The 25,371-nt window shown below is 37.0% G+C and overlaps 1 protein-coding gene across 8 annotated transcripts in view; it reads left to right on the top strand.

Moving 5' to 3' along the window:
• The window catches only part of PREPL (prolyl endopeptidase like), a 59,159-nt gene that overhangs the window by 21,190 nt on the left and 12,598 nt on the right, over positions 1–25,371 (top strand). For all 8 annotated transcript variants that reach the window (XM_045445897.1, XM_045445901.1, XM_045445899.1 and 5 more), the window contains 3 exons: positions 14,759–14,975; positions 15,784–15,969; positions 24,130–24,327. In XM_045445897.1, the coding sequence (XP_045301853.1) occupies positions 14,759–14,975; positions 15,784–15,969; positions 24,130–24,327 (601 nt within the window). The remainder of the gene's footprint in view (positions 1–14,758; positions 14,976–15,783; positions 15,970–24,129; positions 24,328–25,371) is intronic.

Here is a 25,371-nt window from a genome sequence, read left to right as displayed (position 1 = left end):
TGTTCATTTTAGCCACCTTGACCGGCATAAGGTGTTATCTCAGTGTGGTTTTGATTTGTATTTCCCTGATGAGGAGTGACGTTGAGCATCTTTTCACGTGTCTGTTGGCTATCTGGATGTCTTCTTTGAAAAAATGTCTATTCATGTCTTCTGCCCATGTCTTCACTGGCTTATTTGTTTTTCAGGTGTGGAGTTTGGTGAGTTCTTCATAGGTTTTGGATACTAGCCCTTTATCCAGTATGTCATTTGCAAATATCTTTTCCCATTCTGTCAGTTGCCTTTTAGTTTTGTTGATTGTTTCCTTTGCAGTACAGAAGCTTTTTATCTTGGTGAGGTCCCAGTAGTTCATTTCTCCTTTTAATTCCCTTGCCTTTGGAGATGTGTCGAGTAAGAAACTGCTGCAACTGAGGTCAAAGAGGTTTTTTTCCTGCTTTCTCTTCTAGGGTTTTGATAGTTTTCTGTCTCATATTCAGGTCCTTTATCCATTTTGAGTTTATTTTTGTGTATGCTGTAAGAAAATGGTCTAGTTTCATTCTTCTGTCCAGTTTTCCCAGCACCATTTGTTAAAGAGACTGTCTTTTTTCCATTGGATACTCTTCCCTGCTTTGTCAAAGATTAGTTGGCCATACATCTGTGGATCCAATTCTGGGTTCTCTATTCTATTCCACTGGTCTATGTGTCTGTTTTAGTGCCAGTACCATACTCTCTTGATGATTACAGCTTTGTAGTAGAGGCTAAGGTCTGGGATTGGGATGCCTCCCACTATGGTTTTCTTCTTCAGTATTACTTTAGCTATTTGGGGTCTTTTGTGATACCATACAAATTTTAGAATTGTTCATTCTAGCTTTGAGAAGAATGCTGGTGCAATTTTAATTAGGATTGCATTGAATGTGTAGATTGCTTTGGGTACTATTGACGTTTTAACAATATTTATTCTTCCAATCCATGAGCATGGAACGTTTTTCCATTTCTTTGTATCTCCTTTAGTTTTCTTCATAAGCTTTCTATAGTTTTCAGCATTTAGATCTTTTACATCTTTGGTTAGCTTTATTCCTAGGTATCTTATACTTCTTGGTGCAGTTGTGAATGGGATCAGTTTCTTTATTTGTCTTTATGTTGCTTCATTATTGGTGTATAAAAATGCAGCCAATTTCTATACATTGATTTTGTACAATGACTTTGCTGAATTCATGTATCAGTTCTAGCAGACTTCTGGTGGAGTCTGTCAGGTTTTCCATGTAGAGTATCATGTAGTCTGTGAAAAATGAAAGTTTGACTTCTTTGCCAATTTTGATGCTTTTAATTTCATTTTGTTGTCTGATTGCTGATGGTAGGACTTCAACACCATGTTAAGCAACAGTGGTGAGAGTGGACATCCCTGTTGTGTTCCTGATCTCAGGGGGAAAGCTCTCAGTTTTTCCCCATGGAGGATGATATTAGCTGTGGGCTTTTCATAAATGGCTTTTGTGATGTTTAAGTATGTTCCTTCTATCCCAACTTTCTTGAGGGTTTTTATTAAGAAAGGATGCTGTATTTTGTCAGATGCTTTTTCTACATCTATTGACAGGATCCTATGGTTCTTTTATTAATGTGATGTATCACGTTGATTGATTTGCAAATATTGAACCAGCCCTGCATCCCAGGAATGAATCCCACTTGATCATCGTGAAGAATTCTTTTTATATGCTGTTGAATTCGATTTGCTACTGTCTTGTTGAGAATTTTTGCATCCATATTCATCAGGGATATTGGCCTGTAGTTCTCTTTTTTTTGCTGGGTCTCTGGTTTGGGAATCAAACTAATGCTGGCTTCATAGAATGAGTCTGGAAGTTTTCCTTCTATTTCTGTTTTTTGGAACAGCTTGAGAAGGGTAGGTATTAACCGCTTTAAATGTCTGGTAGAACTCCCCAGGGAAGCCATCTGGTCCAGGACTCTTATTTGTTGGGAGATTTTTGATAACTGATTCAATTTCTTCACTAGTTATGGGTCTGTTGAAATTTTCCATTTCCCCGTTTGAGTTTTGGTAGTGTGTGGGTGTTTAGGAATTTGTCCATTTCGTCCAGGTTGTCCAGTTTGTTGGCATACAATTTTTCATAGTATTCCCTGATGATTGCTTGTATTTCTGAGGGATTGGTTGTAATAAATCCATTTTCATTTGTGATTTTATCTATTTGGGTCCTCTCTCTTTTCTTTTTGAGAAGCATGGCTAGAGGTTTGTCAATTTTGTTTATTTTTTCAAAAAACCAACTCTTGGTTGCATTGATCTGTTTTTTTTGGATTCTATATTATTTCTGCTCTGATCTTTATTATTTCTCATCTTCTGCTGGGTTTGGGGTGTCTTTGCTGTTCTGCTTCTAGTTCCTTTAGGTATGCTGTTAGATTTTATATTTGGGATTTTTCTTGTTTCTTGAGATAGGCCTGGATTACAATGTATTTTCCTCTTAGAACTGCCTTTGCTGCATCCCAAAGGGTTTGGATTGTTGTATTTTCATTTTCATTTGTTTCCATATATTTTTTAATTTCTTCTCTAATTGCCTGGTTGACCCATTAATTCTTTAGTGGGATGTTCCTTAACCTCCATATTTTTGGAGGTTTTCCAGACTTTTCCTGTGGTTGATTTCAAGTTTCATAGCATTGTGATCTGAAAGTGTGCATGGTATGATCTCAGTTCTTTTATATTTATTGAGGGCTATTTTGTGATGCAGTATGTGATCTATCTTGGAGAATGTCCCATGTGCACTCAAGAAGAAAGTATATTCTGCTGCTTTGGGATGTAGAGTTCTAAATATATCTGTCAAGTCCATCTGGTCCAATGTATTGTTCAGAGCCATTGTTTCTTTATTGATTCTGTGTCTAGAGCATCTGTCCATTGCTGTAAGTGGAGTATTAAAATCCTCTGCAATTACCACATTCTTTTCAATAAGATTGCTTATGCTTGTGACTAATTGTTTTATATATTTGGGTGCTTCCGAATTCAGTGCATACACATTCATAATTGTTAGCTCTTCCTGATGGAGAGACCCTGTAATTATTATATAGTGCCCTTCTTCATCTCTTGTTACAGCCTTTAATTTAAAGTCTAGTTTGTCTGATAGAAGTATTCTATTTTCTTCTTTGTTATTTTTGTTTGTTTGTTTGATTTTTAGTTTAGTAGAAAGAGAGCACGAGTGGGAGAAGGGGCTGAGAAAGGAAGAGGGGGAATCCCAAGCAGGCTCTGCACTATCAGTACAGGTCCCACATGGGGCTTGATCTCATGAACCGTGAGATCATGACCTGAACTGACATCAAGAGATGTTTAACCGACAGAGCCACCCAAGTGCCCCTGTGATTTTATATGTCATTTGTCAAGGCTATCTTTTGGGAGATGACAGTTTAAGGTAGTAATTTATTATATCAATAACTTGTGATTACAAACTGTTTGCCATCTTGTGAATAAAGCTCAAAATTAACACAATGAGCTATACCCTGGAATGAGATACTCACTTGCCATATATCGTTATCATCCTAATTTCTAAGATTAAGTAGAAACTTATTTGGCTTGTAGCATGCTTTTATGCCCCATAAGGAACTAACCAATTATGGTTAAGCCTAATTTGACATTCAGAACCCTGATCTACAATACAAACTAGTTTGTAGATTCTTGACACTTTATAATGCCCAAATCCAGAGGGGAAGACCAAAAGGGAAAAGCAGAATACCTGAAGAGAAATGGAGTAAAGGTCTTCAAAGAACTTCTAAAACACAGAGCTGCTTTTTTACTATGTTTGCTCTGATCCTCAGGTTTCAGTTTTCTGTTCTCATAAGTAAAGTTCACCAAAGCATGTATTTACCTGCCCCTCTTGGCCCAGTTTTGGGGACCTGATTTTTTTTTCCTTAATTTTTTTTTTAATTTTTTTTTTTAACGTTTATTTATTTTTGAGACAGAGAGAGACAGAGCATGAACGGGGGAGGGGCAGAGAGAGAGGGAGACACAGAATCGGAAGCAGGCTCCAGGCTCTGAGCCATCAGCCCAGAACCCGACGCTGGCCTCGAACTCACGGACCACGAGATCGTGACCTGAGCTGAAGTCGGACACTTAACCGACTGAGCCACCCAGGCGCCCCTTTCCTTAATTTTTTTAAATGTCTATTTATTTTTGAGAGGGAGACAGAGACAGAGCATGAGCGGGGAGGGGCAGAGAGAGACGGTGACACAGAATCTAAAGCAGGCTCCAGGCTCTGAGCTGTCAGCACAGAGCCTGATGCAGGGCTCCCAACTCACAAACTGTGAGAATATGACCTGAGCCAAAGTCGATGCCCAACCAAGCCACCCAGGTGCCCCATGGGTACCTAAATTTTAAAGATGTGCTATTATAAATGTGCCTAAAAAGAACCCTTACCAACCAGGTTCTTCATCTGCTTTGTTTGCAGTGCTTTGGTAAATTTGGTTGTTCAAAGGTAGTTTTCTATTTCGATGTTAGAGAGCCTCTGAAAGTCATGTTCAAGGAAAATGCCTCTCTACTATTCTTAAAGATCGATACGTTTTGAATATTTATTCTTCCATTTTATTTTATTTTTTTTTTAATGTTTATTTATTTTTGAGAGAGAGAGAGCACGCAAGGACAGGAGGGGCAGAAAGGGAGGGAAACACAGAATCCAAAACAGGCTCCAGGCTCTTAGCTGTCAGCACAGAGCCCAATGCAGGGCTCGAACTCACAAACTGTAGGATCGTGACCTGAGCCAAAGTCAGATGCTTAACCAACTGAGACACCCAGACATCCCTAATTCTTCCATTTTCAAATACTTCTGGAACCATTTAATTCACAAATTCTGGGAAGAACAGAATTATATGGATTCTAAAGGAAAAGATCTGAACCAAATTAAGAGACCTGCTTTTCAAGTCACTGAAAAACAGCACCTCCCTCACAACCACCAAAAACACAACTGGTACAAATGCTATTCACTTATACAACGCACAGTATGGTTCTGTCACTAGCAGCCAGAACAGGGCTAAATTAGAAAAGCCTGGGAGGTTACTGAAACAGGCCTTGTCATTGAAGACCAGGGGTTCAAACCCCAAAGAACCCAGGGAGGCCGTCTCAGGGTAACTTGATTATATTAAGCTGCACCAAACACTTGACATCTTAGAAATTTCAAGTAAAGGGAATTTTAGAGGTATACCTTTAACTTCATTTAGAAATTAGCCTTTTGAAAATAAAGACAGTTAATGATTTACCTGAAATCATACAGTTCATTAAAAAAAAAAAAAAAAAAAAAACAGACACCTGCATCTTCTAGCACTTGACACTGCTCTTCCTTCACAATAGAACCTAAATTCTTGTGGGAGAAATGGAATTAGCCTGGAATGGCCCCTTTTCCTCTATGTGGCAGATGGTTCTAGTTTTATTTTTTTCCACAGATTGTTTGATCTTGGATAAGCCATTTCTTGTTCAGTTTCAGTATCCTTGGTAATACTTAGGTAATGCTTTAGGATTTGGATAATGACATTGACATATTGATTCCAAAAGTCTTTCTGGGTTTAGTTTGTGTTTCTGTGTTTCTTTCATACTTTGGAGTATACTATCTTTATATATATTTACGCAAATTCAAAATCAATGCAGATCATTTCAAACCCCTCACTTACATACCCAGTAATACTGCAGAATGAGAAGTTGGAGTTTGCTACCCATGCAAGGGTAATGGTTGCAACCATTGTAATTAATAATAAGAAAAAAAAGACACGTTTGATTATTAAAACTGAAATTGATTTTGTGCATTACACCGTGGTTCCTACATGTAAACTCTATAAAGACAACCTAGAATTGCTAGATAAGGAACAAAGACCGAATCATTTCCACCTTTGCATCTTTACTGATAAGTAGGGTACCAGGCCTGTATCATTGCCATTCATCTATGCCTATTAGTTAAATGGTACACTTAGGTCAGTTTCTGTCTTTCAAGCTAAAACCCTAAACCAGTGATGGCTGTGAGTACCTTTTAACCATTGAATTCTTAGCAGGATATAGCAGAATTTAAAGTATGTGTTGCTTTGTGGTAAGTATAGCATAACATACAAACTTGTCAAATCACTTTGTTGTATACCTGAAACTGACATAGCATTGTGTGTCACCTGTGCTCAGAAAAAAAATATATTGCTGCTGAATTATAAATTAAAACTAATGTAAGAATGTATTACTGTGCTGGGTGAAAAAAGTGAATATATAGTATGATGTCAACTTATTTTTCAAAGTAAGCATGATTATTTTCCTAATCAGAGGTAAAGGATATATTAAGTTTAAAAGATATATATCAATTGGGGGCCCCTGTGTGGCTCAGTCAGTTGAGCATCTGACTCTTGATTTCAGGTCAGGGCATAATCCCACAGTCATGGGATCAAGCCACATATCAGGCACTGCACTGAGCGTGGAGCCTGCTTGAGACTCTCTCTCTTTCTCCCTCTGCCCCTCTGCCCCTCTCCTGCATTTGCACACTCTCTTTCTAAAATAACAATTAAAAATTTTGTAATAAATATCAATTGAATGGGAAAACAGATTGCCCTTAGTTCTTTACATCCCTTGTCTTCTCTCTCTTTCTGAATTGAAAGTTATTTGGTATCATTCTAGAGTTTTTTTTGTCAATGCACACATGCATTTTTTTTTTAAGATTTACTTTTTTCAGCTTTACTAAAATATAATTGACATATATATATATACATATATATATAAAACATGTTAAGTTTAAGATGTATGTGGTGATTTGGTACATATACCTGTTACAAAATGAATAACAAAAGAAGTTTAGTTAATATCTCAATCACCTCACAAATTACCACTTTTTTGTGTGTATGGTGGTAACATTTAAAATATACTGTCGAGGCAATTTTCAAGTGTGTTAATACTGTATTGTTAACTATAGTCATCATGCTGGGCACCCGATCCTCAAAGCTTGTTCATCTTATATAACTGCAAGTATGTACCCTTTTTCCATTATGTCCTCATTTCACCCAGCTCTCATCCCCTGACAACCACCATTCTACTGCTCTGTTTAAGTTTGGCTTTTATAGATTCCACATGTAAATGATATCATACAGTATTAGTCTTTTTCCATCTGACTTATTAGCAGAATGCCCTCAAGTTGCATCCTTGTTTTTACAAATGGCAGGATTTCCCTTTTTTTGTGGCTGAACAATACTCCATTGTGTGTGTGTATTCTTTATTTATTCATCAGTGGACATGTATGTTGTTTCTGTACCTTGGCTGTTGTTCATACTACAATGAACTTGGGAGTGCAGATGTCCCTTTGTGATCCAGATCCCACTTCCTATAGATATGTGCTCAGAAGTAGAATCGTTGAATCATATGGTAGTTCCTCTTTTAATTTTTTGAGGACCCTACATTTTTTTGTCCATAATAGCTATTATTAGTTTATATTCCCACCAACAGTACACAAGGGTTTCCTTTTCTCTATATCCTAACATTTGTTACCACTTGTCTTTTTGATAATAGCCATTCTAACAGATGTGAAGTGATACCATGGTTTTTATTTGCCTTTGCCTTAGGATTAGTGACGTTGAGCATCTTTTTATGTATCTGTTGACTATTTGTATGTCTTAGGAAAAATGTCTGTTCAGGTCTTCTGTCCATTTTTAAATCAGATTTTTTGTTTGTTTGTTTGTTTGTTTGTTTTGCTTTTGAGTTGTAGGAGTTCCTTATATATTTTGGCTGTTAACCCATCATCAGGTAAATGGTTTGGGAATACTTTATCCCACTCTATTGATTGCCTTTTCTTTTTGTTGATTGTTTCTTTTGCTATGTAGAAGCTTTTTAGGTTGATATAGTCCCACTTATTTATCTATTTATACTTCTGGTGTCATAAAAAATAATTGCCAAGACCTATGTCAGGGAGCTTTCTCCTTATGTTTTCTTCTAGGAATTTTATGGTTTCAGGTCTTATGTTTAGGTCTTTTAATCCATTTCAGGTTAATTTTTGTGAGTAGAGTAATATTGGAGTCCAATTTCATTAGCATAGCAATTTCAATAGCATGTGATTATCCAATTTTCCCAGCACAATTTATTGAAGAGATTTTCCTTTCCCTTTTGAGTATTCTTGGTTCCCTTATCAAATATCAGTTGGACATATACTCAATGGTTTGTTTCTGTGCTCTCGGTTCTGTTTCTGTGATCTGCATGTCGGTTTTTTGTTTTGTTTTGTTTTTTTTAATGTTTATTTTTGAGAGAGAGAGAGCGCGAGCAGGGGAGGGCAGAGAGAGAAGCAGGGAGACACAGAATCTGAAGCAGGCTTCAGGCTCTGAGCTGTCAGCACAGAGCCTGATGTGGGGCAGGAACTCACCTCGAGATCATTACCTGAGCCAAAGTCTGATGCTTAACCAACTAAGTCACCCAGGCGCCCCCATGCATGTCTATTTTTATGCCAGTACCATACTGTTCTGATTATTATAGTTTTGTAATGCAGTTTGAGATCAAAAAGTGATGCATTTTGCTTTGTTCTTCTTTTTCAGGCTACTCTAGATATTTTGTGGCTCTATACAAATTTTGGAATTGTTTTTCTGTTAAAAAATGACATTAGAATTTTGATAAGGATTGCATTCATTGTATAGATGGCTTTGGGTAGTGTGGACACCTTAATGATAGTCATTCTTCCAAATCATGAATATGGCGTATCTTTCCATTTATTGTGTTGTCTTTATTTTCTTTCATCAAAGTCTTAAGTTTTCAATGTACACATCTTTTTCTCTCCTTGATTAAATATATTCCTAAGTACTGTGTTTAGTTTTGATGCTGTTTTAAATGGGATTGTTTTGTGTGTTTTTCAGATATTTCATTGTTAGTGTATCAAAACAACTGATTTCCATATCGTGATTTTACATCTTGCAACTTTACTGAATTCATTGATTAATTCTAACAGTGTTTTGGTGGAATATTTAATGTTTCCTATATATAAAATCAAGACTGACAGTACTATGTTGATTAGGAGTAGTAAGAGTGGTCATCCACTGATCTTAGAGGAAAACCTTCCAGCTTTTCACCACTGAATGTGATGTTAGCTGTGGACTTGTCATATATGGCCTTTATAATGTTGAGTAACATTCATTTCATATCCAATTGTTGAGTCTGTATTATGAATGGATGTTGAACTTTGTCAAATGCTTTTTATAAAAATGATCATGTCATTTTTAGCTTTCATTCTATTAATGTATCACATTTATTGATTTGCATATGTTGAACCATTTTTATATCTCGGATTAATCCTACTTGATAATGATGAATAATCTTTTTTTTTTTTTAATTTTTTTTTTTTCTCAACGTTTTTATTTTTATTTTTGGGACAGAGAGAGACAGAGCATGAACGGGGGAGGGGCAGAGAGAGAGGGAGACACAGAATCGGAAACAGGCTCCAGGCTCCGAGCCATCAGCCCAGAGCCCGATGCGGGGCTCGAACCCACGGACCACGAGATCGTGACCTGGCTGAAGTCGGACGCTTAACCGACTGCGCCACCCAGGCGCCCCAGTAATCTTTTTAATGTGCCTGCTGAATTAAGTTTGCTAGCATTTTGTTGAGCTACAAAGCTTATCTGGCTTTTGTATTGGGTACTACAAGCCTAATAAAATGAGTTTAGAAGTGTTCCCTTCTCTTCAGTTTTTTGGGAAGAATTTGAAAGGATTGGTGCAAATTCTTCAAATATTTGGTAGATTTTACCAGTGAGTCCATCTCGTCCTGGGCTTTTTTCTTTGCTGAGAAATTGTTGATTACTGATTGGTAATCAACTCTACCTTACTCTATTGGTCTGTTCAGATTTTCTATTTCTTCATGATTCAGTCTTGGTAGGTTGTATGTTTCTAGGAATTTACTCATTTCTCCTAGATTATTTAATTGGCTGGCATATAATTTTCATAGTAACTTTATACTTTTTTGTGTGTCTACAGTATCAGATGTAATGCGTCCTTTTTCCTTCCCGATTTTGAATTCTCTTTTTTTTTCTTAATTTCACTAAAAGTTTGTCAGTTTCATCTTTTCAAAAAGCAGCTCTTAGTTTTGTTGATCTTTTCTATTGTTTTTCTGGTCTCCTTAATTTATTTTTCTCTGATCTTTGTTATTTCCTTCCTTCTTCTAACATTAGGCTTATTTTTTCTTTTTCTAATTTTTTGAGGTGTAATGTACGTTATTTGAGATAGTTCTTTTTTTCCTCTTTTTTTAAGTTTATTATTTGAGAGAGAGTGTGTGGGTGCACATGTTAGTGGGGGAAGGGCAGAAAGAAAAGGAGGTAAAGAATCCCAAGCACACACTGTCAGCACAGAGTCCAACTCAGGGCTCAAACTCAAACTGTGAGATCATGACCTGAGCCAAGATCAAGAGTCAGATGCTTAACTGAGCCACCCAGGAGCCCCTTTTTATTTTTTTACATAGGCTATGCACCCATAGTGGGGCTTGAACTCATGACCCTGAGATTAAGAGTTGCATGCTCTACCGACTAAGCCAGCCAGGCACCCCTATTTGAGATACTTTTAATGTAAACACGTATCCCATAAACTTCCCTTGTAGAAGTACTTTTTTGTATCCCTTAAGTTTTAGTATGTTCTATTTCTACTTTAATTTTTTCAAGATATTTTTGATTTTGATTTTTTTGACTCATTGCTTATTTAGCAGTATATTGTTTATTTCCATATATTTGTGAATTTTCCAGTTTTCTTCTTAATAGTTACTATTTTGATTGGAAAAAATACTTGGTATGATTTCAGTCTTCTCAAATTTTCTAATACTTGTCTTATGACTTAACCTATGATCTACCTACACAAGAATGTTCCTTGTGCACTTGAGAAGAATGTATTCAGCTGCTGTTGAATGGAATGGTCTACATATGTCTGTTTCATCCATTTTGTCTAAAGTATACATAGAGTCCACACCCAATTTTTTTTATTGATTTTCTGCCTGAATAATCTCTCCATTGCTGAAAATGAGGTATTAACATCCCCTACTATTATTGTGGTGGTGTTGTCTGTTTTTCCCTTCGAATCTCTTGGTATTTGCTTAATATATTTAGGTGCTCTGATGTTGAGTGCATATAGGCATACCTTGTTTTATTGCACTTCGCAGACTGCGTTTTTTTAACATATTGAAGCAGGTCTATTGGCACCATTTTTCAACAGCACTTGCTCACTTCATGTCTTTGTTACATTTTGGTAATTATCACACCATTTCCAACTTTTTCGTTGTTATTTGTTTATGGTGATCTGTGATCAGTGATTACAACTCCCTGAAAGTTAAGATAATGGTTAGCATTTTTTAGCAATAAAGTATTTTTTATTAAGGTATGTACATTGTGCTTTTAGACATAATGCTGTAACACACTTAACAGTTTACAATATAGTGTAAACATAACTTTGATCTGCACTGGAAAACCAAAAAATTCATTTGACTCACTTTTATCAGTGGTTCTGGAACCTACCCATATCTCCAAGGTATGTCTGTATATAGTTACAACTGTTATATCGTCTTAATTAACTGACCCATTTATCATTATATAATGGCTGCCTTTATCTGTTAACAACTTTTGAGTTAAAGTGTATTTTCTTTGATATTAGTATAGCTATTCCTGTGCTCGATTGGTTTCCACTTACATGAAATTTCTTTTTACATCCCCTCATCTTGAGCCTGTATGTGTCCTTGAAGCTGAAGTGAATCTCATAGGCAGTATATAGTTGGGTCTTCCTTTCTATCCATTCAGCCACTCTGTGCCATTTCATTGGAGAGTTTAATCCATTTACATTTAGAGTAATTATTCATAGGTGAGTACTTATTGATGCCATCTTATTGATGTTTTCTGGTTATTTTGTAGCTCCCGTGTTCCTTCCTCTCTCACTATCTTCCTTTGTGAATTTATGATTTTCCATAGTGTTCTGGTTTGAGTCCCTTCTCTCTTCTTTTGTATATCTGTTGTACATTTTTGCTCTGTGGTTACCATGACTTGTCTTCCTTCTCTAAGAAACCTGTTTCTGTAGAACCAGTTGTATTCTGACTTTCCTGTAACCAAATATCTGCCAAGTAGTTGACCAAGTAATTTATCTTTTGATTACCTGTGTCATCATCAAACAAAAATAAATAGATAAAAGTAAAATATTGAAAATAGCAAAGATAGTGTTGAAAATAGCAAACTAGAGTAAGGAATTTGTCCTAAAACCATGTATTAAAACACATTAAGCTACAGTAGTTAATACAACCCGATAGACAAATAACAGAGATCAGAAGAGATAACTCAAAAATGTATATATATAAAAAATTATGTAAAAGGCATCACAGACCAATGAAAAACAGGTATAATTTTTTAATACTGTAGAAAAATAATTTTCATCACTTCATACATCAGCATACATTCCTAAAAGATTTAAAGAATCAATTGATAAAAATAAAACTATCCAGAAAACCTAGATGCCAGTAGTAAGTACTTCATTCGACTTGGTTGAAATATTTCCAAAACAGGGGCACCTGGGTGGCTCAGTTGGTTAAGCTTCCAACTTCAGTTCAGGTCATGATCTCATGGTTGCGGGTTCAAGCCCCACATCTGGCTTTGTGCTGACATCTCAGAGCCTGGAGCCTGCTTTAAATTCTGTGTCTCCCTCTCTCTCTGCCCCTCCCCTGCTTGTGCTCTGTCTCTCCCTCTCAAAAATAAACATTAAAAAAAAAGATTAAAAAAAGATACTGCTTATCATTAAATTCATATTTCCATTCCTAAGGAATGGTTAAGTATTTATCATAGGGAAATAATTGTAAAGGTGAGGAAGGGGGAAATGTCTTCATGAATACGTTCCCTATTATATTCTTTATTACAATGAAACATTAAAATCTTAAGTTTTAAGAATTATAATAATTCAACCTAATAGAATATTAGGTAGCCATTAAAAATGATCATGGGGCACCTGGGTGGTTCATTCAGTTAAGTGTTCAATTCTTAATTTTGGTTTTTTCAACTCTTGATTTCAACTCTTGATTTCCAGTCTTCATGGTTTGTGAGATCGAGCTCCACGTCAGGCTCTGTGCTGACAGCATGGAGTCTGGGATTCTCTCCTTCTGTCTGCCCCTCCCCTACTCGTGTGCACATACTCTCTCTCAAAATAAAGAAACATTTTTTAAAATGACCATAAAAGATTGTAATTAATGTGGGGGGAATACTAATATTATGTGAAGTCACAAATGCAGAATCCAAAATTGCATCTGTGTTTTATAGAAGTCCTGGAGCTGAAAAGTACAACATAGGAAATATAGTCAATAATATTGTAATAATGTTGTATGGTGACAGATGATGACTGCATTGCTGTGATGAACATTAAGTAATGGGTAGAGTTCTCTGATCACTATATTGTGTATCTGAACTAGTATAACATTACATATCAATTGTACTTCAGTAATTTAAAGTTTTTAAATTTTTTTTTAATGTTTATTTTTGAGAGAGCATGTGCGCACACTTGAGCGGGGAAGGTGCATGGAGAAAGGGAGGCAGGATCAGAAGTGGGCTCTGCAGATAGTGGAGAGCCTGATGTGGGGCCCAAACTCACAAACCATGAGATTATGACCTGAGCCAAAGTCAGACGTTTTTTAATTTAAAAATGAAACACAAGGGTGTCTGCGTGGCTCAGTCAATTAAGCATCCAACTCTTGATTTCAGCTCAGTCTCACGGTTTGTGAGACTGAGCCCCCCGTTAGGCTCTGCACTGATAGCTCGGAACCTGCTTGGAATTCTCACCCTTCTCTTTCTCTCTGCCTCTCCTCCACTGGTGTGCACATTCTCTCAAAATAAATAAACATTTAAAAAAATAGTAAAACAAACAAAAAACACATTTTGAGGTGCCTGGGTGGTTCAGTTGGTTAAGCATCTGACTGTCGGTTTCTGCTCAGGTCATGATCTCACAGTCATGAGATCAAGCCCCGCATTGGGCTCCATGTGAAGCCTGCTTGGGATTCTGTCTCTCCCCCTCTCTGCCCCTCCACCAGTCGTGCACATGCTCTCTCTCTTTCTCACAAAATAAATATTTAAATAAACTTTAAAAAAACGAAACACATGCATGAAATACAAATACAGAAGGAAAAATAGAAAAAATTAAAACAGTTAACATTAATTTTTAAAATGTGTTGAGATTGCAAGCATTTTTCTTCCTGTTTGTGTTTCTGTTATTTCTATTTTGTTTTGTTATAAAACTGGGGGAAGGGGAGCATACAGAGGAAGAACAAAGTAAATTCTGTGTCCCTCTTCTTTCCTGCAATTACACATCTCCTCTAGGAAATTTATTTCCTCTTCCCACTAAAAAGCCTATAATCTATTAATGTGATTAAGTGAGAGAGGATACCTTTTGTGTACCTGAAAATGCATTTAGAAGAAGATGGATTGACGGATGCACAAATAATGTAATAAAGGAAATATAAGCAAATCATTGGTAATAATTGAATTTCAGTGGTGGGTGTATGGATATTCACCTGACATGTTCAACTTCTGTAGTTTTGAAAATGTTCATAATAAAATGTTAGAGAAGAAATTCCTTTGAATACTTCCGTGGGGGAAATGAGAAAAATAATAGTTTTTTTTATTTTTTATATTTTACAAGCAGTGTTCACTAAGGAGTTATTTTCTGTCTGCATTATAAATCAACATATGTATAGCAGGCAGTGAAATACTGTCATTAACAAAGTAACATGCCACTGAAATTTACTGGATTTCTCTCTCTCTCTCTCTCTCTCTCTCTCTCTCTCTCTGTGTGTGTGTGTGCACGCAGCTATTTTGTTTTCCTTTATCTTACAAAAGACAGTCGTTTCCTCACCATAAACATTATGAACAAGACTACTTCTGAAGTGTGGTTGATAGATGGCCTAAGCCCTTGGGACCCACCAGTACTTATCCAGAAGCGAATACATGGCGTCCTTTACTACGTTGAACACAGAGATGACGAATTATACATTCTCACTAATGTTGGCGAGCCTACAGAATTCAAGGTAATCCTGGATTCTCCTTGTCCCTATGTGGTCTGTTCAAAAGTATCACACTTCCATCAACAACATTCTTTACGCTAAGAGTTAACTGTTTTCGTAGACTTTTGGTAAACTGTAGAAATTGATGCTACCTTTCCATGCATAACCAATTCCGTTTCTCTTCCCTTAGATATAATGTCTCTATACTTTGTAATTATGCCTAAAAAGATTAGCAAATGAAACCTACTTTATCCTGATTATATCATTTATGAAAGCCAAACTTAATGATTTAAAAGAACAGACTTTTGGGGCGCCTGGGTGGCGCAGTCGGTTAAGCGTCCGACTTCAGCCAGGTCACGATCTCGCGGTCCGTGAGTTCGAGCCCCGCGTCAGGCTCTGGGCTGATGGCTCAGAGCCTGGAGCCTGCTTCCGATTCTGTGTCTCCCTCTCTCTCTGCCCCTCCCCCGTTCATGCTCTGTCTCTCTGTCCCAAAAATAAATAAACGTTGAAATAAAATAAAATAAAAGAACAGACTTTTATAAATTCATGACCTTATAACTTAGCAATTTGGTATTGATCTCAGCTAGGCAGTTCTACTGGTCCCAGCCAGGCTCCTTAGTGCATCCACAGTTAGCTCGCTAGCAAATGCCTTCACTCGAACATCCATTGGTTTGTTGTGAGCTAAGCAGTAGGCCATTCTATCTCACCACACAGCAGGCTCCTTCACACGGTGATGGTCACACTGCAGCCCTGATGTGTTCTTTGGCTCTTCTGGATGCCGTGGTTATCACATTTTTGTTACCTGGATCTCTTCTGACTTTGTTCCACACAGCTCATGAGAACAGCAGCTGATACCCCTGCCATTATGAATTGGGATTTATTTTTCACAATGAAGAGAAATACCAAAGTTGTAGACTTGGACATGTTTAAGGACCACTGCGTTCTATTCCTGAAGCACAGCAATCTACTTTATGTTAATGTGATTGGTCTGGCTGATGACTCGGTTCGGTCTCTGAAGGTAAGTTTAATTCTACATCCAGTTCAGTGTAACAGAACATCACATTTTGAGTGATAGCAACATACTGTTTCTTGAGTGGAATTTAATTTCAATGAAACTTGGCATACTGGATCTTTTCATACTGGATCTTAGGGGGTTTATTTTAAAATTACTTGGAGGACCTCACTTTTAGTAAAGTTTTACTTAAAGTATGAACTTCAGAAGTAGAGTTCAGTGTCACGTTCCTCTTTCCACCTATCACTATATATCATCCATCTCTACAACTTTACGTATACTAATCACTCAGGCCAACTTGCCGGCTAGAGCCTGACCCACTGCTGCTGCTCCCATCCCACACACCCCCCCCCCACCCCGTGGGGATAGGAGGCATGCCCACCATATTTCTGCCTTTGCAGAAATACCCTCTTCTTTTCATTTTCTTACCTATGGGGGTTGTGGAGGGGACCAAGAAACCTTTGGTCTCTTTCAGTAAGGGGTGGCACTGGTCTCCACTGCAGCACAGCTGTGAATGGTGGCACATCTGCCTGGCAGGCTGACTTGCTGATATTGCCTGTGGCTGCCGGAAAAGATAATCTGCCTCCACAAGTGAACTTCTTAAAATTGGTGAATGCCAGCCTTACAACCCCATTTTAAAGCAGCATTGACATGTAGGTTAGGGGCGCCTGGGTGGCTCAGTCAGTTGAGCATCCGACTTCGGCTCAGGTCATGATCTCATGGTCTGTGAGTTGGAGGCCCACATCGGGCTCTGTGCTGACAGCTCAGAGCCTGGAGCCTGCTTCAGATTCTGTGTCTCCCTCTCTCTCTGCCCCTCCCCCGCTCATACTCTGTCTCTCTCTGTCAAAGATAAATAAACATTAAAAAAAATTTTTTTTTTAAACATGTAGATTAGAAAACAGGTGCTGAAGGGAACGGGAAAGGCCTCCATTTTACTTGATATGGAAAGAGTTGTTAAACCAGTTGACCACTTATACCTAGTTTGAGGACCTAGCCAAAATGGAGAGAGAAATGCCATTTGAGCATCTTGTTTGGTTAAATTTTATCCCAAATAATTGAAATCATTACCTTTTTTTCTTTTTTAAGTTTATTTATTTTGAGATTTAGTTTGAGCATAGGGAAGGGCAGAGAGAGGGGGAGAGAGAGAATCCCAACCAGGTTCCTTGCTCAGCAGAGCCCAACATAGGGGTCAGTCTCACAACTGCAAGATCACTACCTAAGCCAAAATCAAGAGTCATACGCTTGACTGACTGAACCACCCCGGCTCCCCATTTTCTTTATATATTTTAGATACTAATCCCTTTATCGGATATATCATTTGCAGATATCATCTCCCATTCTGTAGGTTGCCTTTTAGTTTGTTGTTTCCTTTGGTTTATTTTTGCTTTTTCTTTCCCTTCCCTTGTCTAGAAAAAAGTTGCTATGGCCAGTGTCAGAGAAATTACCTCCTGTGCTCTCTTCTAGAATATCTATGGTTTCACATCTCACATTTAGGTCTTTAATCAATTTTGAATTTGTTTTTGTAGATGGTATAAGAAAGTGGTCCGGTTTCATTCTTTTGCATGTTTTCCCAGCACCATTTGTTGAAAAGACTGTCTTTTTCCCATTGGATATCACTTCCTGCTTTGTCAAACATTAATTTACCATATAGTTGTGGGTTTATTTCCGGTTTTTCTTTTCTGTTGATCTGTGTATCTATTTTTGTGCCAGTACCTACTGTTTAGATCACTACAGCTTTGTAATATAACTTGAAATCCAGAACTGTGATGCCTCCAGCTTTCCTTTTCTTCTTCAAGATAGCTTTGGCTATTTGGAGTCATTTGTGGCTCCATACAAATTTTAGGATTGTTTGTTCTAGTTTTGTGAAAAATGCTGTTAGTATTTTGATAGGGATTGCATTAAATGTGTAGATTGCTTTGGTAGTATAGACATTTCAACAATATTTTTTTTTTTCCAATCCATGAGCATGAAATGTCTTTCCATTTGTATCATCTCTAATTTCTTTCATCAGTGTTATAATTTAGAGTTTTCAGAGTCTAGATGTTTTACCTCTTTAGGTTTATTCCTAGGTATCTTATTATTTTGGGTGTAATTGTAAATTGGATTGTTTTCTAAATTTCTCTTTCTGCTGCTTCATTATTGGTGTATACAAATGCAACAGATTTCTGTAGATTGATTTTGTATCCTGCAACTTTACTGAGTTCATTTACTAGTTCCAGCAGTTTTTTGGTGGAGTCTTTCAAGTTTTATATTTATAGTATCATGTCATGTGCAAATAGTGAAAATTTTACTTTTTTCTTACTGATTTGGATGCCTTTTATTTCTTTTTGTTACCTGATTGTTGTGGCTAGGACTTCTAGAACTCTGTTGAATAAAAGTGGTCAGAGTGAACATCCTTATCTTGTTCCTGATCTTAAGGAAAGGCTCTCAGTTTTTCCCCATTTAGGATGATGTTACCTGTGGGTTTTTAATAAAGGGCCTTTATTATGTACAGCTAAGTTCCTTCTAAACCTGCTTTGTTGAGGTTTTTTTTTTTAATCATAAATGGACATTGTACTTTGTCAAATGCTTTTTCTGCATCTACTAAAATGATCATATGGTTCTTATCCTTTTTCTTACTGATGTGGTATATCACGTTGATTGATTTGTGAATATTGAACCACTCTTGCAACCCAGGAATAAATCCCACTTGGTCATGGTGAATGATGTTTTTAATGTATTGTTGGATTCGGTTTGCTAGTATTTTGTTGAGGATTTTTGCATCTGTGTTCATCAGGGATTTTGGCCTGTAGGTCTCTCTTTATGGTGTCTTTGTGTGGTTTTGGTATCTGAGTAATGCTGTCCTCATAGAATGAATTTAGAAGTTTTCTATTTTTTTTTTTGGAATAATTTAAGAATAGGCATTAACTGTTCTTCATATGTTCCGTGGAATTCATCTGTGAAGCTATCTGCTCCTGGCCTTTTGTTTGTTTTTTTAATTCCTGATTCAATTTCATTGCTGGTTATCAGTCTGTTCAAATTTTTTTATTTCTTTCTGTTGCAGTTTCAGTAGGTTGTATATTTCTAGGAATTTTTCCATTTCTTCTAGGTTGTCCAATTTTTTGGCATAATTTTTCATAATCTTTTATTATTGTTTGTATTTCTATGGTATTTGTTGTTATTTCTCCTCATTTGTAGTTTTATTTAGTTGGGTCCTTTCTCTTTTTTTTCTTGAGAAGTCTGGCTAGAGGTTTATCAACTTTAGTGATTTTTTTTTTTTTTTCCAAAGAACCAGCTCCTTGTTTCATTGATCTGTTCTATTGTAGTTGTTTGGTTTCTGTATCGCTTATTTCTGCTCTAATCTTTATTATTTCCTTCCTTCTGCTGGTAATTAGGTTTTGTTTGTTCTTTTTCTAGCTCCTTTAGGTGTAAGGTTAGGTTGTTTATTTGAGATATTTCTTGCTTCTTACAGTTGGCCTATATTGCTGTAAATTTCCCTCTTAGAACCACTTTTGCTGCATCCCAAAGGTTTTGAACCGTTGTGTTTTCATTTTCATTTGTTGCCATGTACTTTTTTTATTTCTTTTATTTCCTGGTTGACCCATTCATTGTTTAGGAGCATGTTATTTAACCTCCATGTATTTGTAGTCCTTCCAGATTTTTTTCTTACAGATTTTTTTCTTTTAGTTTCATAGTGTTACAGTCTGAAAAGATGCATGGTATGACTTCGATCTTTTAAAATTTGTTGAGGCTTGTTTTGTAGCCTAATAAGTGATCTGTTCTGGAGAATGTTCCATGTGCACTTGAAAAAAATGTGTATTCTGTTTTAGGATGGAATGTTCTGAATAGATCTGTCTGTTAAATCCATCTAATCCAGTGCATCATTCAAAGCCATTGTTTCCTTGTTGATTTTCTGTTTAGTTGATCTGTCTATTGATGTAAGTGGGGTGTGAAAGTGCCCTACTGTTCTTAATTATTACCAGTTAGTTCCTTTATGTTTCTTACTAACTTTTTTATGTATTTGGGCGCTCCTGTGTTGGATGCATACATTTTATAATTATTATATCTTCCCGTATTGTTCCCTTTATGATTCTATGGTGTCCCTCTTTGTCTCTTGTTACAATCTTTGTTTTAAAATCTATTTTGTCTGATACCAATATTGCTACTCCAGCTTTTCTTTGACATTCATTTGCATGATCAGTGTTTCTCCATTCCCTCACTTTCAATCTGCAGGTGTTTTTAGATCTAAAATGAGTTTCCTGTAGGTAGCATATGGATGGGTCCTGGTTTTTATTCATTCTGTCACCCTGTGTCTTTTGATTAGAGCATTTAGTCCGTCTAGTTTTAAAGTAATTGTTGATAGATATGTATTTATTGCCGTTTTTACTTGTTTTGTAGTTATTTCCGAAGTTTTTCTCTGATCCTTTCTTCTCTTTCTTTCAGGGTTTGCTGGTTTTCTTTAGTGATATATTTGGGTTTCTTTCTTCTTTATTCTTTGCATATTTATTAGTAGTTTTTGATTTGTGGTTACCATTAGGTTTTTATATAGCCTCTTCTGCTTATAGCAGAAGTCTATATTAATTTGATTGTCGTTTAAGTTTGAACCAGTTCTTTACTCCTCCCCTCCCCAAGTTTTAGATATATGGTGCCATATTCTACATTGTTTTATTTTGTGAGTTACTTGACTGATTCTTTACAGAAATATTTATTTTTACTGGCTTTGTGTTTCCTAGCTTCATACTATCTTTTTTTGGTCTTTCCTTTTCACTCAGAATCCCCTTTAATATTTCTTGCAGGGCTGGTTTTAGGGTCATGAACTCTTTTAGTTTTTATTTGGGAAACTCTTTGTATCTCCTTCTATACTGAGTGATAGCCTTCCTGGATATAGTATTCTTGGATACAAGTTTTTTCTATTCAGCATTTTGAATACATCATGCCACTCCTTTCTGGCTTGGAAAGTTTCGCTGAAAAAACCACTGATAGCCTTATGGGGTTTCCTCTGTATATAACTGTCTTCTTTTGTCTTGCTACATTCATTCATTCATTCATTCATTTTTAATGTTTATTTATTTTTGAGAGAGAGACAGAGTGCAAGTGGGGAACGAGGAGAGAGAGAGGGAGACACAGAATCCAAAGCAGGCTCCAAGCTCTGTGCTGTCAGCACAGAGCCTGATGTGCAGCTTGAACCCACAAACCATGAGATGATGACCTGAGCTGAAGTCATACGCTTAACTGACTGAACCACCCAGGCACCCCTTGACTTGCTACTTTTAATATTTTTTCTTTATCACTATATTCTGTCATTTTAATTACAATATGCCTTGCTATGGATCTGCTTTTGTTGATTTTTATCCGGGGAGGGGGTGGTGGTTCTCTGTGCATCCTGGATCTGGATTTCTTTCTCTTTCCTTCTCCAGATTAGGTAAGTTTTCATCTATTATTTCTCAAATTCTCTGCCCCCTTTTCTTTATCTTCTTATGGGACTCCTAGAATACAACTGTTATTATGTTTGATGGAGTCACTGAGTTCCCTAAGTCCATTCTCATTTTCCATAATTCTTTTTTCTCTCTTTTGTTCAGCTTGATTACTTTCCATTACTTTGTCTTCTAGGTAATTAATTCGTTCCTCTGCTTCCAGCCTGCTATTCATTGTATCAAGCACGTTTCTCATTTTGTTTATTGAACCCTTTATCTCTGGTATATTATTCCTTATCTGTGCTAATAGTTTCACTGATGTCCACCATTCTTTTCTCAAGTCTGGTGAGTATCCTTACGATCATTGCTTAAAATTCTTCATCAGGCATATTACTTCTATGTTTCACTTAAATCTCTGGCTTTTTGTTCATTTGAGACAAAGCGTGTCTTCTCATTTTGTCTAAGTTTCTATGCCTATTTCTGTGTGAGGAAAGTCAACTACGTCTCTTGTTCTTGAGGGTAATGGCTTTATGAAGAAGAGGTCCTGTAGTGTCCTGCAGTATAATGTCTTCTGTTCTCCAGGGCCTGATGCTTCCAGGAATGTCTCCAGTGGAACATCATATCTGTAATTTATTCTATATCCTCTCTTTATTCCCTGACCCTTTTGGGCTTTGTTACAGTGTTTTGAGTCATCAACACATAGAATCAATACTACATTATATATTAGGTTCTACTTAAAGAAAATTTTATAGATCAGAGCCTTTCATGAACTGGATAATACTGATTAATATGCAGGGACAATGGCATACACAAAGGACAAAATCTTTAAGCCAGACTGTATTATAAAATATTTCTGTATGTAACATCTCCGCCTAGTAGGCACTTCACTAAAAGATCTTTTTAAACTCCATCTGGGCAACAGAAATGTAAAATCCTTAATATGTTTGCCTCCTATCTTTGGTCATCATATTACCAGTTTTTCCTGGTAATTTTTTTTCACAAAAAGAAGCTATGATAATTTAATTGGTTATGATACTTAATTTAAGCAAATCTTGGGGAGATTTTTTGCTTTGTACTAATATCAGTTCACATGGAGGCATTTGCACACTTGGGCCAGTTTTCTTTCAGTGAGATAGATGACTACGATTGCTGGTAGGATGCTAGCGCTGAACCTGTTTCTTTCGTGTATCAAAGAAATACCTGCAGATCACCTAGCCAATTTATCATTATTCTCGGGTGCTGTCCATTAACATACCCCGATAGTACTGCAGGTTTCTCAATAGGAAATGCGGTTTAAGATATCCTTGAGATGGTTAACATTTATTTCTGGACAACTAGAACTAGACAAACTAGAACAGTTTTTGTTATGGTAAAACTTTACCCTTGGTCCCAGTACTTTAAGAAATACACCCAAAAGAGTTATTTATTAGAACCACTTGGTTTGAAACTATGACCACTTACCACATGGGGCACATGGAAACTCTTTTAAAGTTTCACCAAAGGACAGAAAAATTTGTGCCTCTGTGGACTTAGGCATCATGTACCCTCTTTCTGAGACCTGGTTACAACATGAGTAGTGAGAAGCGGTGGTGGTTTTTCCCAGCAAGGTCTCCATTTACTCACTCCCATTTATGCTTCCAGACTTCACAACTTTGATGTGCCACATGCTTCTTTCCGTTTTATGGCTTTCACTTAAGTAGACAGATTATCCTTGAACATAATTCTCAGTCTGAGGACAGTAAATTAGGAACTCTCTTTGAGAGATATTTTGAATATATATCCTTGGAGTGTTTCAGGAAGATAGATTCTTTGGACTAATAGTAAGACATATGCTCTGTGAACATAAACTCTGGCTGTAGTTTCTACAGGTCAGATGATGCACTCTTTATGCACACAGCCCCCACCTACCCTTTTTGAATAATGCCAATCCGTGACATTGCTGTGCCAAGACCTCTGATTTTCTTTCTACAATTACTCGGGAAAGGAAAGGCAATTTTCTTTTAATGTTCTGACTCTCGGTACCATTTCTTATATTCTGCCAGCCTGCTTACCACAATTCTTTGAAAGGTGTAAGAGGGATGTTAGTGGCAGGCTTGAAACTGGACCCTGCTGCTCTGAGAGAATAAATTTTGATTCCTTTCCTTTTTTCTTAAAGTGAAGAATCCTAATCATAATAGCTGTGAGTTTCTCAGAGTGTATGTGCCAGGAAAGGTTTTGTTCTGCACAACAGTTAGCCTGGGGGCTGAAGTTAGAAACAAATTGTAAATGCTTTAGTGCTGCTGAGTGAGTTTGTAGCCCTGGAATGATAACTGTCACCACTGTGGCTGTCTAGGCCGCAGGGGAAGGGCTGGTGGGTAAATCATTAAAAAAACACCTGAGCGAGATTTCATGTTCTCTGAGAACAGAGATCTGGAGATGTTGCCGGGTTCTGGAATTATTATTTGATTTGCTCTTATTCGTAACCATTTTACTATTCACTTCCCAAGTTTATACCCAAAATAAATGGCTTTATTAAAGGAGATTCTGTATAAATCCAGAGTCATGATAAACCATTTTCCTATAATTTTTCCTTATTTTATTGGTCATTAATGTGGAGTCCTGTTCATTTGTTACTTGAAATATATTCTGTTGTGCTGAAATAATAGTTAAATGAGGAATTACTTATAATGGATAAAAGTAAACTTGATGTCCACATCATCTTGTTTGTAGCTGACTCAAATTTAATTAATGATACTTAGTGTGTAAAGAGTAAAAATAACTTTTATTTCTTTAGCTTCCTCCTTGGGCCTGTGGATTCATAATGGATACAAATTCAGACCCAAAGAACTGCCCCTTCCAGCTTTGCTCTCCAATACGTCCCCCAAAATACTACACATACAAATTTGCAGAAGGCAAACTGTTTGAGGAAACTGGGCACGAAGACCCAATCACAAAGACTAGTCGTGTTTTACGTCTAGAAGCCAAAAGCAAGGTAAGTCTTCGTAATCCCAACTCTGAGCCCCCATCTACTGCATTCATACTACTTGTCAAGCATTGTGCAGTTGCTGCTGGTGTTACCTTAGCATGGGTTTCTGAAGTGGATCTCACATACCACAGTAAGACCCAAATGATCTTAAGGGATCCATGGATTTTTTTTTTTTAAATACTCCCATATTTATTTTAACATGGCTTAGAAAATTTATAGCTAGCATGTCAAGTCATTGATTTCATCAAGGCTTGTTAATATTTGAATTTTGAATTTGAATTTTGAAAGTTGACTTAAAGAAATTGTCAAAGTTGGTTTCTAGGTAATGGCAAAAAATTGTGAAGGTGGTAAGCAGTTGACTAGAATGCTTGAATCTAGTAGGGAAGATGATTGATGTTGAAGGAGTAAGTGCTAATGTACTGACTGTTGCAAAGGACGCCGTGTTGAGTACAGTGGAAACATGGCACAGGGACCTTACCTAGGCTGGAGGGATCACTGAAGGCTTCTGAGAAAGTGATGTCTCAGGTAAAACCTCAAGGATGATTAAGAATCTAACTAGAGGGGCACCTGGGTGGCTCAGTCGGTTAGGCAGCCGACTTCGGCCCAGGTCATGATCTCGCAGTCCGTGAGTTTGAGCCCCGCGTCGGGCTCTGTGCTGACAGCTCAGAGCCTGGAGCCTGTTTCAGATTCTGTGTCTCCCTCTCTCTGACCTTCCCCCTTTCATGCTTTGTCTCTCTCTGTCTCAAAAATAAATAAACGTTAAAAAAAAAAAATTAAAAAAAAAAAAAAAAGAATCTAACTAGAAAAGGGGCAGGAGGAATACATTTGTGTAGAGGCCTGAATTGAGGGAGAAATGGTGCTTTCAAGAAGTAGAAAGGAAGGGGTGCCTGGTTGACTCAGTTGCAAGAGGATGCAACTTTTGATCTCAGGGCTGTGAGCTCAAGCCACATGTTGGGTGTAGAGATTACTTAAATAAATTTTTTTTTAAGTAAAGGAGGACAATATGGCCAAAGTGTAGAGTAAAAGAGGTAAGACTGAGGGCAGAGTGAA

The sequence above is a fragment of the Leopardus geoffroyi genome, chromosome A3 (genome assembly GCF_018350155.1).
Source record: "Leopardus geoffroyi isolate Oge1 chromosome A3, O.geoffroyi_Oge1_pat1.0, whole genome shotgun sequence".
NCBI lineage: Eukaryota > Metazoa > Chordata > Mammalia > Carnivora > Felidae > Leopardus > Leopardus geoffroyi.
Note: the sequence above shows the minus strand (reverse complement) of the source record. Positions and strands in the feature narration are given on the sequence as shown.